This window comes from Rhinolophus ferrumequinum, chromosome 22 (assembly GCF_004115265.2).
Source record: "Rhinolophus ferrumequinum isolate MPI-CBG mRhiFer1 chromosome 22, mRhiFer1_v1.p, whole genome shotgun sequence".
NCBI classification, from domain to species: Eukaryota; Metazoa; Chordata; class Mammalia; order Chiroptera; family Rhinolophidae; genus Rhinolophus; species Rhinolophus ferrumequinum.
Genome location: NC_046305.1, coordinates 16,140,690 through 16,159,331, shown reverse-complemented (window position 1 = coordinate 16,159,331; position 18,642 = coordinate 16,140,690). Strand labels below are relative to the sequence as shown.

Genomic DNA, 18,642 nt, shown 5'->3' with positions numbered 1-18,642 from the left:
ATTAGCTGGGAAAAAAAAATCTTGTTTCCAGTAATAAATATTGTTCTTGCTTCATTTGAATATAAGAGTTTGGATGAAAGGATTTAGTATCAATTTTAGATTTCTGTCTCAAGGATTTAATCCATATTTACCCTAAAGTATTTACTAGAGGAAGTAACTTTTCACAAGCATTAAGCTTGGGGGATAATGAGGGAGTTATAACTGAGAGGTTATAAATACACAGAAGAAAAAAAGCACTCCTATTACATATACAAGAATCCAGGGAGTGAGGTTAGTACATCAACATAGATTATTAATTTAGCAGAAATAAGAGAAAATCTTTGTTATTACAGCAGTCCTAGAAGGATGTTTTTTTCTTTTCTCTAATTAATGAAATCATACATTTTAGTAAAATAAAGGAATAGGTGAAGTACAAGTTAAGTTTCTGTGATGACCACAAAAATATAATTCTTGCCAATTAAAATTATAACTCACAAATGAGTCCAGAAGAAATAAAAGTTGTTAACTTTTTTGTTTGCATAGTTAAAAAGAAAAATTACTATAAATCAAAGGCAAATCAGTACCTGGACCATGTGATTTAATATATATATTGTTCAATTGAATTATCAGTCTCAAATTTTGCTAAATGCTTATCAGCATGATACATTTTGATCAATGATGAAGCTGACTTTTATGCCAGGAACCTAATTTGATATACAAATATATAAATTACTGGTATTTAAAATGTTTATCTGCATTAATTTTGCATCTACAGGAAAACTTTCTGAAGAAACAGTACTGTATCAACCTAGAGAGGAAATACTTATAAAAGTCCATCTAATCTATATTTGCAGCTTGTTCCCTTAACAACAGTAGTACTTTGGGACATAAAGTAACATCAGATGTATCCCTCCATTAAACTGGAGTGAACACAAGAAACCAGTTCTTACTCCACAGTCAGGAAACCAGCGTGTGACTCAGCTGACTGCTTATGTTAATACTCTACCCATACACTTAGGAAATGGGAGAAGTATTAATAACTAAGAAAAGAGAAAGGTTTGAGGCCCACTGTGGTGGATTTGAGTTAAAACTCCATTTTGATCAACCAACTTCCAAAAGACTACACTAAATAAATGCATGTTCTGGTTTCCAGAAATTTATACACAACCAGTTCAGTAATCCCAAAAGGTCTAGGAATTTCTTTCCTCGTTGTGTAATTGCTCTGGTAATGGCCCCAAGTTGCTTTGGAGAAGACTAAGAGGAAGATACATAATACAAATTTCGGATGCTATGGCAGGGTCCTTTCTCAAAGGGCTCTGGGATGTGAATTAAATCAGGTCTGGGAAATGGATAAGGGATGGTGACTATTACAGTGGTTCAAGCCAGACCTGTAGTTTCAGTTATGTAAATCAAATAGAACCATTTTGGTCCTTTAGATCACACGATCAATTAGCCAAGGCCAAAAATCCATCAGACTATACCGTAAAGCTTTTCAGGGTGCTAGTTCTCTGCTCACCAGTGTATTTCTCAATGCCTTGGTAAAAAGAAATCAATCTGGCTCTTACAAAAGATACAGGGAGACAATGGGTGAGATCATAAAAAATCTCCAACATTGCCCCTTCTGTTTCCTTCCTGTGTTGTATCAAGGCATTTTTAACGTCACCTCCAGTTTAGATGAGCCACTGCTGAGTCAAAATTTCAACCAAATAACCACACCCAGCTGTTCAAGGTGACAAACTGAGACAGACTCTGGTATAAGTGTACCCATATTGATAATTTGACTGGATTTAAAATTATGTTCCCTCCTTCGCGATCTAACAAGCTATTTCCGTGGGTATTCACCACAAATCATCAGTATATATAGTCAAAAAGCCATTCTTTCAGGACGCACTGTCCCCCAGAATATGCTGGGATCTAACTCCATGTCCTGGACACAAAGGACTGTAGAGAATAGAGCACATGGGCTGATTCATCCAAATCTTTCCGAAACTCTTACTCCAATTCTCCTCTCACTTAAGAAACCCAGAAAGATAGCAAACTCAGCCAACTTACAAGATCACACTTTTCCAGCTATCTCAGCCTTAAAGCTACAGGGGAGGCTGGAAAAGTGAACATCTCACAATTTTAGTCTCCATGTGAAGATTGACTCTCCCTCATTAGGTAAGGGAATTCACAAAGACCAGGAATAGGTTAAAAAGGGGAACATCTATAAAAAAGGAAAAGCCAATGTCTACATTTGTCTACCATGCTTTATCATCCGTGCCTTTTTGATTCCTTTGTTGCCACCCTTTCCCTACTCTGCAAGGATCAACCCCTCTTCTAGCCCAAGGATCCTTTCCTAGTTCTCAGGAGGGGACGATAAGATTATTAACTTTAAAATGTGAGTAAATTATAAATGTGTTATCTCCAAACTGCAAGCTTCTTCAACCTATTTTATGCAATTGAAGTCACTGAGAATTTCAGATCGCGTAGGCCAGACAACAAAACTTGCCAAGGAAAAACATTTTCCTAGGAAGTGGCCTATTAATTTTAAGAGCTTATACTTATATGAGATTTAGCACTACAGTCTTGTCTCTACGTAGATTGTATCATAGAATCTATATAGCAAGGCTGAATGAGATGGACTCATTTATCCAATGCCATTCTAAACCTGGCAAGTGAAAGCCAGGATCCAGTTCTAGGCTGACTTCAGTGCTCAAGCTTTGTCACTTGGTGACCTACCTTTATTAAAGGAAATAAAGACGTGTAAAATACAAGTTCAATTATAAACTTTGGACCACAGGTAATGCCGTAAAAATTTCTGGAACAGAATTATTACAATATTGTTAATAACCACTGGCCTACTTTTACATTGTCCACATCTGAAGCCCTCTTAACCAGTATACTTTGTACTCAATAATCAATGCATATGCAGAAAGCACTAACTCAGCTTCATTCTCATCTTCTATGGCCAGGACTTTCCTGGGCCTTAAGTTTCTGATAGTAAAATCTTTGCAAACTAACCCTCTGAAGACAATAGATAAAAACCCACTAAACTCCCGATCTCAGTGATCAATTACAACTTGAAAATCTCAATACATCTGATAATACTCTACTATCTTAAGTGTCTCTAATCTGTAAAGATTTTATTACATACTTTCAAAAATAAAGTTCATGTTTTAGAGATGGAAAAGACTACAGACAATATCCACCCCTTCACCTTAGAGAAGACACTGCTACTGGGTTAAGGAAAACACTTGGCCAAGGTTACACCATATTCAGGCACAGTATGTCTCAAGGTCTATTTTTTGTGATTAGTATAGCTACTTTGGTTCTCTTCTGGTAACTGTTATGTTTTTCCATCCTTTTACTTCAGTCTGGATGAAGTAAACTTCTCATGGACAGTATATAACCGCATCATGTTTTTGGTCCATTCTGCCAATATTAGCCTTTCAGAGTGTAGTCCATCTAATGTAATTAATGGTTAACAGGATTTATATCTGCTAGTTTGCTATGTCTTCTGTTCCTCCATCACAGCCTTCTTTTGTGTTAAATGTTATTTTTTCGTATACCATTTTAATTTCCTTGTTTCTTTTACTATGTTTTTTGGAGTTATTTTCTTAGTGGTTGTGCTCGGGATGACAACACCTTAATTTACAATAATCCAGTTCAGACTGGTAACAGCCTAATTTCAACAGATTACAAAACATTTGCTCCAATACAGCTCCATTCCCTCCTTGATGCTATAGCCATACAAATTCCAACTTTATACATTATAAGCCATTCAACAGTTTTACATTTATTACTTCATGTGGTTTTCTTTTAAATCAGAATTATTACAAACAAAAGTACTGTCATGGACTGAATGCATCCCCACCAAATCCATTATGTTGTAGCCTCAATAACATAATGATGGTATTTGGAAGTTGAGGGTATGGAAAGGAGATAATTAGATTTAGATAGAGTCATGAAGGTGGGGGCCCCCATGAAGGTATCCTTATAAATGACGTCCTTATAAAAAGAGAAAGAAACCAGCTCTCCCCCCGTCTCTGCCACATGAGGAAACTGTGAGAAGGCTGCTGTCTGCAAGCCAGGAAGAAGGACCTCACCAGTAAGCAAACCTACCCTAACCTTGGTCTTCCCAACCTCCAGAACTATGAAAACTGAATGTCTGTTCAAGCCACCCTGTCTATAGCATTTTGTTATAGCAGCCCAAGCGAATACAAATACATTTATACCACCTTTGTATTTATGTTAACTTGACCGGTGCTACCTATTTCTTTGAATGGATTTGCATTATCTAATGTCCTTTCACTTCTGCCTAAAGGACTCCCTTTGGTATTTCTTGTAGGTCAGGTCTGCTACTAACAAATTCGTTCTGTTTTTATGTAGGAATGCCTTAATATCTTTCATTTTTGAGAAATACTTTGCTGGATATAGGAATTCTTGGTTCACTGCCTTTTCCTTTCAGCCCTTTGAATGGCATTATCTCCTGGCCTCCATGACTTCTCAAGAAAAGCGAGTCGTTAAATCTTACCAAAGATCCCTGTATGCTATGAATCACTTTTCTTTTGCTGTTTCCAAGAGTTTGTCTTATTTAGCATTTGTTGACTTCTTGGATATGCAGATTAGTTTTCACCAAATTTTGAAATTTTGGGCGATTATTTCTCCAGATACACTTTACTTCCCAAAAACACTTTACTTCCTCTCCTTCTGGGTCTTCCATTATGCAGGTTAATATACTTGATGGTGTCTCATAGGTTTCTGCAGTTCTTTTCCTTTCATTCCTTTTTTTTCCTGATAGGATGCTCTCCGCTGGCCTATACTAAAGTTTGCTGAATATTTCTAACAGTTCAATATGGTAGAAATTTCTAACAGTTCGAATCTGTTAGGCCCTGTATTTCATTTATTTCATTTATTGTATTTTTTTCCAATCCAAAATTTCTATTTGGTTCTTTTATCATAATTTCTATCTCTTGCTATTCTCTATTTTGTGAAAGATTGTTCTCGCATTTAGTTTTTGAGACATGGTTTTAGTTATTTGAATATATTTTTAAAAGCTGATTTAAAGTCTAAGTCCAGCATTTCAGCTTTCTCACACTTTCCTGTTTCTTTGCATGTCTAGTAACTTTTGTTGAAAACTAGACATTTAAAATACAATATAGCAAACTGAACAAAAGAATCCCTTTGCATCCTCCGGGTTTGTCGTGTTTGCTGTTTGAGTGACCTTCCTGGACTAATTCTTTGCTGTGTGTGACCACTATATTGTACTTTGTTAGCTCTAAAGGTCAGCTAGTGGTTTGACAGAAAATTCCTTAAATGCCCTGCAACAATAACTCTCCCAGCCTTGATGAAGTGCTCTGTGAATGTGTTGGGATATACTGTCAACACTCCAACATGAATTTCACAACTCTGCCTTAGCCTTCCCTTCCTGCTTACGGCCTTATGTTCTGCCAAGGTTAGATTAGTACCTTCTCCGTTTTGTTCTCAGATATGCATACAGCTTTGTACATGAATGTGGCCTTCTAGAGTCCCAGGAATATCTTAGAGCTTTTCCAAACCCTCTACAGACATGTCATTCCTCAGCTTTTCCTTTCGTTGTTTTTTTCTTTTGTCAGCCTCTTTTTAGCCCCAAGCGGTATCACTGCCTCAAGGCAGCTGCTGTACTGAACTGCAGCTGTTTTCAACAAACAGGCTGAAAACAGGGCTTTGCAGAGACTGAGCAGACTCAGGTCTAATCAAGACAAGCTCTGAGAACAGAGCTTTTTAGGGAGGCAACAAACACATCAAATCGTGACAATTCCCGGGATTGGGCTTTTTGAGGAGTCCCAAGCCCCTTCCAGAGGCTACTAGGCTGCGGTTTTCACAGCTATTTGTTTCAAGGCTATCCTGGAACTGGGAAATGGGGGGCAGGGCAATTTAAAATACTACAAAACTTGTTATAGTTTTCACTTCACTAAATGCTTTTTAGATTGTTGGAAGCCTTTAACTTTTAGAGTTCTGGAAAAATTGATTTTAACAAGTTTTAGCATGTTCTCATTGCTTTCATAAGAGAACAAGTTTTCAGTTAATTTCTTTAATCACATTCAGAAGAGTTCTTAAGAAGTCATTCTCATAGTTACCACAATTGCATACAAATATTTTCTTAAAATTATGTTTCTAAGATTTAAAAAAGCACATGTTTCTAAGTAGGTATGTAATGGGAACTTTAAAGAGACTTCTTTTCTCATCTGGCATTTCAATTATTTCATGATTATTTATCACAGACTCCTGAGTCTCAGTTTTCTCCAATGTACAAGGGAAACACTGTCTTCCTCATAGGGTTTAGAGGATTTGAATGATATGTAAAGTTATTACAAAGTGACAGTAATCAAAACAGTATGGTACTGGCAAAAGGACAGTCATATACAGAGCCCAGAAATAAACCCCCCTATATGGTCAATTAATTTTTGAATGAAGCTGCCAATACAATTCAGTGGAGAAAGGGCAGTCTTTTCAACAAATGTTGCTGGGGAAACAATGACCAAATGCAAATAAAGTTGAATCCTTACCTTTCACCATAAAATACTCAAAAATTGATCAAAGACCTAAATGTTAAGAGCTAAAATTATAAAACTCTTAACAAAGTGGAAAAAAATCATGACACTGGATTCAGCAATACCTTCTTGGCTATGACACCAAAAGCACAAGCAACAACAACAAAAAATAAGCAAACTGGACTTCATCAAAATTTAAAACTTTTGTGCATTAAAGGACACTATCAAGAGAGTGAAAAGGCAACCCATAGAATAAAAGAAAATATTTGCAAATCATACATCTGATAATGGATTAATATCCAGAACATATAAAGAACTCCTACAACAAAAAACACCATTAAAAATGGGCAAAAGACTTAAACAGGTATTTCTCACAGAAGATATACAATGGCCAATAAGCACATGAAAAGATGCTCAGCATCGCAAGCCATTAGGAAAATGCAATTCAAAACCACAACGAAATAACTTTATACCCATTACAATAGCTATTCAAAACGAAAACAACAACGCGTTGGTGAGGATGTAGAGAAACTGGAATCCTTGTACTTTGCTAGCGGGAATGAAGTACAGCCACTGTGGAAAATAGTTTGGGATTCCTCAAAAAATTAAACACAGAATATATGATCCAGCAACTTCACTCCTAAGTATATACCTAAGTATAAAAGAATTTAAAGCAGGGACTCAAACAGACACGTATACAAAAATGTCCATAGGAACATTATTCACATCAGCAAAAACTGTGCATCAATCTAAGTGTCCATCAACAAATGAATAAACAAAATGTGTATACACATACCAATGGAATATTCAGCCATTAAAAGGAATGAAATTCTGATACATGTTACAACACAGACGACATTTGAAAACATTAAGCTATGTGAAATAAGACAGACACAAAGAACAAATATTGTATGATTTCACTTACGTAAGGTGCCTAAAATAATCAAATTCAAGAAGAGAAAGTAGAATAGAGGTTACCAGAGTTGGGGTGGGGGTTGAGGAAATGAGGAGTTATTGTTTAATGGGTACAGAGAAAAGTCTGGGATGATAAAAAAAGTTCTGGAAATAGTGGTGATGGTGACACAATGTTGTGAATGTACTTAATGCCACTGAATTGTATACTTAAAAATAGTTAAAATGGTAAATTTGGACATGTATGTTTTTCCATAATGAATTTTAAAATAATGTATCCAAAAGCCCTCACCGCATTTGGTGAGCATTTTGTTCCTCAGTTGAGATGGTGGTTACAGAACTGACTTAGGTAATACTTTATGAAACCTGGGTGGTGGTGATGACAAACAGTACCCACCGCCACACACACACACACACACACACACACACACACACACACACACCACAATGCTCTATCAAATATCTATAATTATATTTTGCAAAGGATTACACATCCAATGAATTCAGTAATGATGCAAATACTTTACATCCTCCCATACTGACAGATAACACATACATTCTATAAACACAAAGCTTATATTCACAAATAACCTTTTGCTTAAAGACAAAATTTCAGTTAATAATCACAATGGAAATTTAGTTATTTAATGCAACCACTAATCTAATGTCACCAATAAAGTCTAAACAGTTATATCACAAAACCAGGGTTATATTGAGCGGACATGCATTAATAATCCATACAACTTAACATTATGCCAGAAAAGGAATTGAATACAAAATTTCCCTTGATTTTTGGTGGTTTTCAAATTTCATGGCACAGGTTACAAAAAAAACTGTAAAAACAGATTTTTCAATAAAATGGTAAAAAATTGAGTAAGCCTTTAAAAGTTTTCATATTGGGCTGAAAATTTAAAATATCAAGCTGGCCCCAATCAAAAATGACATATAAATAGTTACAATGATTAGACAGGCTTTAATTACAATGGTTCTGGAGGACTAGTCTCCCCTGGTGAAAACCCGTTAGGGTTAATTTCTCAATGCCAACACATCTTTGTAAATACTGTGGAAACATACCTGAAATCAGGACAGGGATGAAAAGTAACACACAAGTCCATCTTATTTCTGACCTGTCACCGTAAAACCCTCTGGGTCCAAATGCCAAACACTGTCCCTCAATATAAAACTAAATTAAAAAGAGTAGAATGACTTTTACCCAACTGGCTGACATTCTTCTATGGAATCACCTTTCACTACATATCAAGGTGGGGCTTAAGCACTATTAACTTGCTTCTCTAGAATATAACTAACAGAGCACCAAATTTATAAACTGATATATGGCAATCCAAAATGTTAAACACACTTTTCAAACAGAAACGAACTTTTTTTTCCCATTGTTAGTTCTATGTGCCATATTCTTCCTAACTTACGTAGTAGCTACCAACAAAAAAAGAATTAGGGAAGCTTTGAACATATCTTGTACTTTTCATCAAGGCTAAAGTGCAAAATATCTCCATATCTCTGGTATTTTTAATAGGAAAAAACATCAAACACATAATAAGGGAACTGAAGTGACAGAAGAACTAATACAAAAAAAGGCCTCTTTAAATATATACTTGAAGACAACATAAAATGAATATAGTATTTCTTTCTTCAGTGAAATCTGTAAATGAACCAAGTTCTCACAGAACTTGAGATTTTGTTTGATTCTCTTTCCCAGGATCAGAAATTCCAAAATTAGAGGGGGGAAAATGGAAGAAAAAATAACATTGCATGACAATGGACACTAAGTTCATAAAGAACCTTTTTTTAAAATGAGATATTATGGAAGAAAATACCATGAAAATAATAATCCTATGAGAATTTTTTTTTTAAGCACAGTAAATTTGAGCCTTGGTCTTCATGAAGATACTACAGCTTATATAGAAAACTATAAATATACAAGACTCCAGGAAAAAAAGTCAAAATACGTATTACTTAACATTCTGTAAGGCCTAAAATCTTGAGGGGAGGGAAAAGGATGGCCAACTGAATCTTAAGATTAGAGAACTATGAAAAATTCCTGGGTCACAGGGTGCTCCAAATGGAACCATACTTTGTGAAGACATACAACTTAGATATATTTTTAAAAGGAAAGAAAAAGTACTTAATAATTGCAGTCCCTTCCAAAAAAGAAATCTTAAATTAAGGGAAAAGATACTAATAGTGTAAACGAGTCTGGCTCAGGAAGAAAACTGAACAACATATCCAAGATTCTGTCCATAAAAGTAATGACGATACATCTTTAATAATAAAGAAATAGGCTATAAAAAAGTTCATTCTCAGAACTGATTTTAGTGAAAGCTTATTTGTGCTCCTTTGTGGGTGCATAATAAAGTTCCATGGGTTTGTTCACCTTCCAGTATTTCTCACTGACCAATTCCAAAGAAAAAGAGCCATTTAATACCTAAAACAAAAAAAAGAAAGAATTATGAAAAGTGTTCAAAGCACAATAACAGTGAGATGGAACAAACATAAAAGTCCACCTTTAAAAAAAAAAAACTTAGGATAAACTTCTTGTCACTTGTACTATTCATAAAAGAACACAAAAAAAGGTATCAAAAAATTAACTACCCTGTTCTTTTTCTCTCAGGGTCCTGCCCTGCACCATTTTATTAGGCCCCAACCCCACACTTGCCCCTCTCGGAGGATCAATGTGCTCCCACTTTCAACAGCCTATAATTTCCCATACTCACAGTGAACTGCCCGCTGGCTGTTGCTATGTAAATGGTATACTGCTTCTCACTGGCTGTATCAAGGTTCATCTGGTTTGATTCTCCTTTGCTTCGAAGTTCTTCCAAAGCTAATCTCACAGCCAGATACTTGGATAAGTGATCAACAGTGGCATTACCTGAAGTCTTTATGTATCTGGAAAAATAGATTTAAATTTTAATTTCTAGATTAATGATGAAAATGTAGTTAGGTTACAGAACTAATACATTTCTATAACATGTAAATGTTCTTCTCAATTACTAACAATATCAGAAACTGATCCCTCTTATCTAAAATTGCTTATTGAAAGGAACAGAAGAGGGGAAAAGTATACACTCACTATCAAAGAGCTCTATCTACAAAAGGTCTACCAACCTTACCATCCATGAAAAGATAACAAAAATCAAACAGAAAATACACCGTACTGAGAAAAAAAGAACGTTCCCATCAACCCCAATGATCCAAGTTCTGCTGTCTACAGCAAGAGGAAAGGTTAAGAATATGAGCAAATGTCTTCTTGTCTACGAATTTATCAATGTTTACGGTTTTTAAGACTTAGGATAGAAGTGCTAATCTTGGAATGTATACACATCAGTCACTCCCTGAACAATATCTAGTGCTTATCTGCACTCAGTGGCAGACAGTATGCGGAGATACAGTGGTAGTCAGGGCAGCCATCCTGGCCAGTGTGAATTTTAGAGCCTACCGATATCCTGGTATCACTGTCAAGACATTTAAAGGATCCTTTTCCCTCCTCTACCTACGAGGGTCATTCCTCTCAGACATGCAACTGTGGGTGGGAAGCACAAGAGGAAGAAAACAATCCAGGCAGCCAAAATATCCAAATGAACACTGGCAGTCAATGGGATGACAAATATTGCCTTTACTTCTTATGGAAAATTGCCTTTTAACTCCCAATTAAATTTTCTGAGTTCAGATCATCTAAAAACTAACCCACACACTTACCTCGTCTGCGCACTGTCGTCTTTTTCCATAAGTGTGGGATGAGGCCTGAACACTAACTCAATTTCACTGGCACCATCCATCACCGGATCAATAGCCACTGCTGCATTGTTGTTATCAAGCTCAAGCCCGGAATCATCAGACGTTTTGGTCCGTTTGTTACTAGGTCCCGCTTCCTGGTTGCTATGTGTGGACGCATTACTACAGTGAGAACTGTCACCATTGTCTTCTGCTCCACTACCATTTTCAATCTGTTGTTTCTTGCCTCGCTGTAATCTAGTTAATGGGGAAAAAAGGGGGGGGTGGTGCAGAAAATTTACATTTAGGCCTTTTCAATAAATCCGTTTTGAAGCACATTTACTGAATGTTAGAATTCTAAAAAAAAATGTTGATAAGTGAATTTACTCCAATTTGGATAATGGCATTTATTTCCCACAGAATCACTCTAAGTCCCAAAGAATCACTCACATACAGGCAACCATTTAAATGACTTAAACAAACATTTATATTCACTTAATAATTTCTTTATCGACTATAGGAATTATTGGCAATCCTTGGTTATATTTTGGTTATCTTTTTGTTTGAGATTTTTAAATCTAACGAAAGGCATACTACGGATATGAAAGTTTGAAAGTTCTAAGGGAAGATATTTAGACCTCTTTAATTAGAAATTCTTACAGAAACAAAATCGATTCCTCCCTAATGACTTCGCCCAAAGACTGCTAATGCAATGTAAAATTATTCTGAAGAGTCAAATGAAATGCTATCTAAATAAGGGCTTGGATAAAGCTCTCTAAAAAGTTAACTACTAAAACTAGTAACTGGACAAGGTGCGTTGCATATATATCTTACTAACTCAGCAAAACAACCATCAAGGTATTCTCATTTTATAGTTGAGAAAAACCAAAGAAACTGAGGTTAAGGACCAGGGTCATAAGCTAGTAAGTGCCAGAACTCGAACTAGGATGTGACATATACTCTTTTGTCCCTTTCTCTACTTCTATATGCAAGGAAAAAAGGAGGGATATATAATGAAAACTATGAAAGAAGGACATGCCCTTCTAAAAATACTATCATTATTACATGTTTATTGCCAGAACAAGAAAATAATAGCCCACAGCTTAGGAAAGATGCTCAAGAAATCTTGTTCAAAAAAACAAAAGTGCTGCTTATGAAATTTATGGATCATTTCAAAACTAAGAGATGACTAATATGTTAAATGACAAAACTATGATTCAAAATAATATGAACACATACAATTACTCAGTCTTAAAAAGGAAGGAAATCCATCACGTGCTACAATTTAGATGAACTTTGAAGACATTAAGCTAAGTAAAATAAGCCAGTCACAAAAAGATAAATACTGTTTGATTCCACTTATATGAGGTATTTAAAGTAGTCAAATTCATAGAAACAGAAAGCAGAATGATGGTTACCAAAAGCTGAGGGGAAGAGGAAATATGGAATTGTTGCTTAATGGGTACAGTTTCAGTTTTATAAGATGAAAAGCGTTCTAGAAATTGGTTGCATGACAATGTGAATGTACTTTACTGAACTCACATTTAAAAATAGTTAAGGTAAATTTTATATTTTTTTAATCACAATTAAAAAAATATGAACATGCCAAAATAATAAAACAAACAAAAACAGTGAATATATAAGGGTTGTACTTAAACATTCCCTAAAATCTACAACTAAAGCGAAAAGAAAGCTGTTTCAGTTGACTACAAAGTAATCTAACAGGGTTACCCTTCCTAATGTATCCCACACTTCTTCCCAAAAAAAGGTCTGAGATGACAGAGGTAGATTATTTCAGGTAGCTTTTATAGAATACTGTTCAGATAATGGAAATCAACATCCTATTATGTTCTGCATTTATCAAATATCTAAACTACTACATACTGTTCCAGATGTTAGCATTTCAAGAATTACACCACTGTTGTCACACAACAGTGTAGCCAATGCCCCCCCATGTCTTTCCTTGAGGAAAGAAAAGTCTGTGAGACTGTGGCTTTTCGGGACTTTATTTATCTTAATGTTTTACACCTCACATCTCTCTGTCTGGTCCCCAAAAGATGGTTTGCAGCCAATGACGAGTAAGATTCCCCAAGTGGGGGACAACTCAAGCCAGGCGGAACCCCATGGGGACCCCCAAAAAGAGCTGCCTTAAAAAGATCTAGAAAGGGGCCTCGCCCTCCCTTCTCCCTCCCTGGGAAAAGCCGCTGCTGGTTCTGGTTTTCCCCTCTCACTTAATTGTGAGAAGAGTCTTTAGAGCGGTAAGATTAAGCTCTCTCTGCTCAGCTCTGTAAAACAATTTCAACATGTGATATTTGTCCCTCAAGAGAATCACATATCTCACCTCAAGGACTTTCTGCTTCGGCTGTTTAAAGATCAACACAATTTGTTTGGGTTATTTCTAAAACGTGATAAATAAGTCTCACAGACCGTGTCAAAAACAGTAACATTCCCTTGTGTACTTACCAATGAAAACCACCAGTCGGCTCAAATCTGGGCTCCAGTCTTTCAAGACTGGAGGCCCCCTCGCCTTCTGAGATTTAACTGCATTAAGTCTCTGTTTGTTTCTTTCTTAAAAACTTAACCCAAAGCCGCCCCTTCTCGCACCCTCACTGCCCTTGTTGCGCTGGACGCGACACACCATGAGGAACAATAAATTAGGAATATAAATATTTAGCCCTTAGAGAAGCATATAATGTATGTCTATAGGAAATTATTTGAAGAACTGGTAGACAAAAGCACAATCTGAAGTAAGTGTAGAATCCAACTTAAGTATTTTGACAAAGATAAACTAAGACTGCTGCACACAAGAGACTAATTTTATTTCAATACAAAGGAAAAACTTTTTAAAAAAAAATTCATGCATTCAAAAGTATTTACTAAGCAGCTACTTGAAGCTAAACAAGGCTGCACGTCCTGGTGTTTATTGTAAGAATCAATAACACTGACACAGTCTCTACCTTCCTAAGGCTTGTACTATTACTACTGAAGCAGATAACACATACACGTCAGAGAACAGGGCCACTGTGGAGAAAAATGACGCAGGGAGGGTAACAAATTGTGGAGTTCTGAGGTGAAAGACAGAACTTAGCAGACACCAGAAGAAAGTGAGACAGTGGGCCATGTGGATTATGCATCTGGAAGAGGAGGGTTCCTGAAAGTGAGAACAGTAAGTACAAAGGCCCTGAGGCAGATGCATGCTTGAGTTTTAAGAACAATAAGGAAGCTGTAATAAAGTTGTCAGCAAATGAAAGGAGCTCCTACCACAGTCTCCCCCCACTAGAAACGTTCAAGCAAAACCAAAGGACTAGCTGTAAAAGATTTTGCAAAGGGCACTAATTCTCTCTCTTGGTAAAAGGCTAAGTTGAATAACCATCTAAAGTCCCTCCAACTCTTACAATTAGGTAATTCTTTTAAAATAAATACATTCAACATTTAGTACTTTTATTTTGCTAAATAGAACTGTATGTCAGTTTAATATAGTTACAGTGCAATCCATCTATTAACCTCTAAGCCAGTGGCTAAAGGTTGTATTTTGGAATCACTCCTGGAACTTCAAAAATACTGATGGACCCCAATCAAAGATTCTGACATATTTGGTCTGTCTGAGGTGTTAACCTGAAGCCCTGGGATTTAAAAGCTTCCCAAATGATTCTGATGTTCAGTCAACATGAGAACCACTAGATATGGATGGGGCTTTACTGGCCTCTCCTACTTTGGAAAAGGATGCCTCTTCCTGAGGCCTGAATATATTAAGAGATGTCAGAGAGGAAGACAATGGGGTGAGAAGGTGCCCGATTACATAGGGTCTTGGAAGCCATCATTAAGGTCTTTTAACTTGAATTTCACAAGCTATTAGAAACTTCAGAGCAAAGGAGAACCATGATATGACTTTTAATTTAAAAGAATCACTGGCTGCTGTGCTGAGAACAGACTATGTGACGGTAAGCATAGAAAGTAGGAAGACCAATTAGGAGGCTTTTCTAGTACTTCAAATGACAGATGGTGGTGGCCTAGATCAATCTGGATATATTATGGAGCAAGATAAAAATATATCTATTCACAGACTGGAATTCAGAATGTGAGAAACAAGAGAGATGTTAAGGGTGACTCCCAAGTGTTGGCTAAAGCAAGTGGAACGATGGAGCTGCCATCAACTGAAATGAGCAAGAATGAAGGGAGGGAAAGCTCAGTACTGGACATGGTAAGTTTGAGATAAGAAACAGCTAATGACATACAAAGGGAACCAGGTAAATACAGTCTCCTGAAGGCCGGGTGAAAAACTATTCAAAGAAGAAATAAATTTGTCAAATGCTGCTAATGAAGATGGGCGATGAGAATCAGCAACCAGGTTTTACAGTGTGGATATCACTGGTAACTTTAATAAGGGTGACATGAGGGGTGGGTGAGGATGAAAGCCTGACTACAGGGGGTTCAAAATGGAATGGGAGAAGGAGCGAGAGTGAGCAGACGGCTCTTTCAAGTTTTGCTATAAAAAGGAGAAACAGAATGGTAGGTAAGTGGAGGGAGAAGTAGGTATGAGAGAGGGTTTTTAAAGTGCTAGTAATTTAATGGAATACCCTATTATGCCTGGAGGCATATATTATACCTGGAAGCATATATTACACCGACATGAAAATGTAGCCATGCAGAATTCCTATTTTGTTACCACGTTTTTGTCTTTTTCCAAATAGAGGCTGATAAGTAAATTCAATATTTAATAAATTATTTAGAAAAACGGCCGCCCTCTCAGGCCGTCTTTGCCACGTACCTGTTCATGGCCTGTATCTTCAGCCCTTCCTCAATGCTGTGACTCAGGGCTTGCTGGTTATTATGCTTGTTGATCCTGGCTAATACTCTCTCCTGATGAGCTTCATACTCATCACGACTTGGATAAATCTTGCTTATGAGGGCATCAAAGTTTGGGTCTGGCCTTAGTGATCTTTTGGAAACTAGCTTTTTCCGACAGGTAGGACATTCTTTATTGCTAAATAAAAAGAGAGGGGACAATGTAAACAATGCCAGTATCTTTACGTTAAAAACAAATATCTAGCTTCTGGATAGTTTTCTCCTTTATTCTAATACCTTTACAAAGTCACAGAAATTTAAACTGATAAACCTAAACTTTCTTGAAAATATGACTAGTGGGTAAGCAAGACTTTTGGAAACCCCAGATACTCTATATTACTTGTAAATAGAGAAAAACTGGAATACTTCTCAGTGATAATTTACATATAACCAAATTAGAAATAGAAATCTATCCTTTCTTCATATAAATTTCCCCTTCCTGATATCCAGGCCATACAAGGAAAACCTACCCACTAACATAGTATATTACTATGTATGTTGTTAATTCTTTTATTTATTTATTTTTAAGTGTGTTTTTCCAGAACCCATCAGCTCCAAGTCAAGTAGTTGTTTCAATCTAGTTGTGGAGGGCGCAGCTCCCAGTGGCCCATGGGGGGATTGAACCAGCAACCTTGTTGTAAAGAGCACCGCGTTCTAACCAACTGAGCTAACCGGCCGCCTCGTCAATTCTTTTATTGAAACAGTATTCAGAAGGATATTATTTTATAATCTTAAAAAGTGGAAAAACCATGGCTTCATGCATTGTAATTTCCTCTAAACAAATATTCATCCTATAAAGCTTCTAAAATTGTATAAAATCAACTGTTTCAAAACAAAGATTCTCCAATAATTAAAACCTAGACTTCAGAAAAATTTCCAATTCTCAAATATATACTTAGAATGTATTTCGCAAAACTCACAGAGCACTGTCCTGGTACAATTTAAGTACCCAGTATAACTCATTCCAACGTACCCGCTTCTGAGGGCTGTGATAATGCAGTCTGCACAGAAACGATGTAAACATTCCTTTGTAGTCATGGTGTTCTTTAACATATCCAAACAAATTGGGCACATTAATTCACTGTGTAGACTTCGAGGTGAAACCACAATTTCCAAGCCATCCGTTATTGCCTCCTGTAAGTGAGTCACTTTAAAATTAAATGCTCCTTATTTGTTTTATTACGGGTAAGTTCAAATATACAAAAGTATTGTAAATGACAAGAATGAACATCTACGTACGCACAACCCAGCCATTACACCACTGTCAACTCACTGCCAGTCCTGTTTTAGCTCTAATTTCCCCCAACGGCCCTCAGTCCCACCACCGCATTATATAAATGCTCATATTTTAATCCTAAAAATAACATATTAATGTGTTTAAAAGATAAGTATCGACAAATTAGCCTGGTATAATAAAAAAGCATTGAATTTGGAAGCAGATGCCTTAGGTTCTAGTTCTAGCCATATTAACTAGTTATGAGACTCCAAATAAAATTATTTAACATTGCTTTTACCCTGCGAAATGAGAACATTAGAGCTAAATGAACCCTAAGAATTCTTCCATCTTCAAAAATCACACCATTTTGATAACACAGTAGTGCCCCCTTATCTGCACTTTCACTTTCTGAGGTTTCAGTTACGGGGGGGTCAACCTCGGGAAACTGCAGTCAACCCCGTCCGGAAATATTAAATGGAAAACTCCCAATTCACAAGTTTTAAACTGTGCGATCGCGTGCCCTCCTGCTCCGTCCCACTTGGGACGTGAATCCTCCCTTGGTCCAGTGTACGCGCTCTGTGTACACCATCCATTAGTCACTTAGTAGGCCTCTCTCGCAGTTATCAGATCAACTGTCTTGGTATTGCAGCACTTGTGTTCAAGCACCCCTCATTTTACTTCCTCATGTCCTCAAAGAACATGACTAGTGATGCTGCCCATTCAGATCTGCCAGAGAAGCCAAAAGGTACTTCCTTCAGAAAGCGAAAAGGTGAAAGTTCTTGACTTACTAAGACAAGGAAAAAAATACTGTATGCCGAGGTTGCTAAGATCTATAGTAAGAACGAATCTTCTATCCATGAAATTGCCGAATTTATAAATTAAATTTTGTCATAGGTATGTATGTATAGGAAAAAACATTGTATATACAGAATCCAGGACTATCTGCAGTTTCAGGCATCCACTGGGGGTCTGGAAATGTAACCTAGTTGTGGAGGGCGCTACTGTATAAGAGGGGACTACTGTAAATTATTACATTTCACGCCATCCATTAAAATATTTTAAGATTCCAATGCAAGTATCCTCTAATTGATATACAGCTTAACAGGATTTCATTTCAAAATCACTTTCTGAACCTTAAAAAAATTAAAAAGTCTTGGTCCACAGAAGCAAGTTTATACAAAGTGGTCAGGTTGTCGAGCTAACCTATAAACTGATTTAAAACCATACTACATCTGAAGTATAACAAATACTAGTGTTTCTACTTGTCATTTCTAAAGATGTTTGAGAAAATGCATTTGGAGTTCAATGCAGAATTCCAGGACGTATCTCCCAGCTGCAGAGAGATTAGTGACTGCTACTTCTTCCCCACCACTACCCACTCTTCCCACAAGGTGGCACTGAGAACAAATTAGCTCCAGAGCCACCAATCCTGCCTAGCTAGCTTCT

The 18,642-nt window shown here is 36.6% G+C and overlaps 1 protein-coding gene across 2 annotated transcripts in view; it reads right to left on the bottom strand.

Annotated features, from left to right (window-relative positions):
- Positions 1-7,583: 7,583 nt before the first annotated feature.
- The window catches only part of RNF2 (ring finger protein 2), a 32,811-nt gene continuing 21,752 nt past the window's right edge, over positions 7,584-18,642 (bottom strand). The window contains exons 3-7 of one of the 2 annotated variants that reach the window (XM_033094017.1): positions 16,954-17,114; positions 15,904-16,119; positions 11,121-11,393; positions 10,139-10,310; positions 7,584-9,849 (exon numbers count right to left, since the gene is read on the bottom strand). In XM_033094017.1, the coding sequence (XP_032949908.1) occupies positions 9,748-9,849; positions 10,139-10,310; positions 11,121-11,393; positions 15,904-16,119; positions 16,954-17,114 (924 nt within the window). In that variant the 3' untranslated portion in view covers positions 7,584-9,747. The remainder of the gene's footprint in view (positions 9,850-10,138; positions 10,311-11,120; positions 11,394-15,903; positions 16,120-16,953; positions 17,115-18,642) is intronic. The other variant, XM_033094016.1, reaches the window with a different exon arrangement.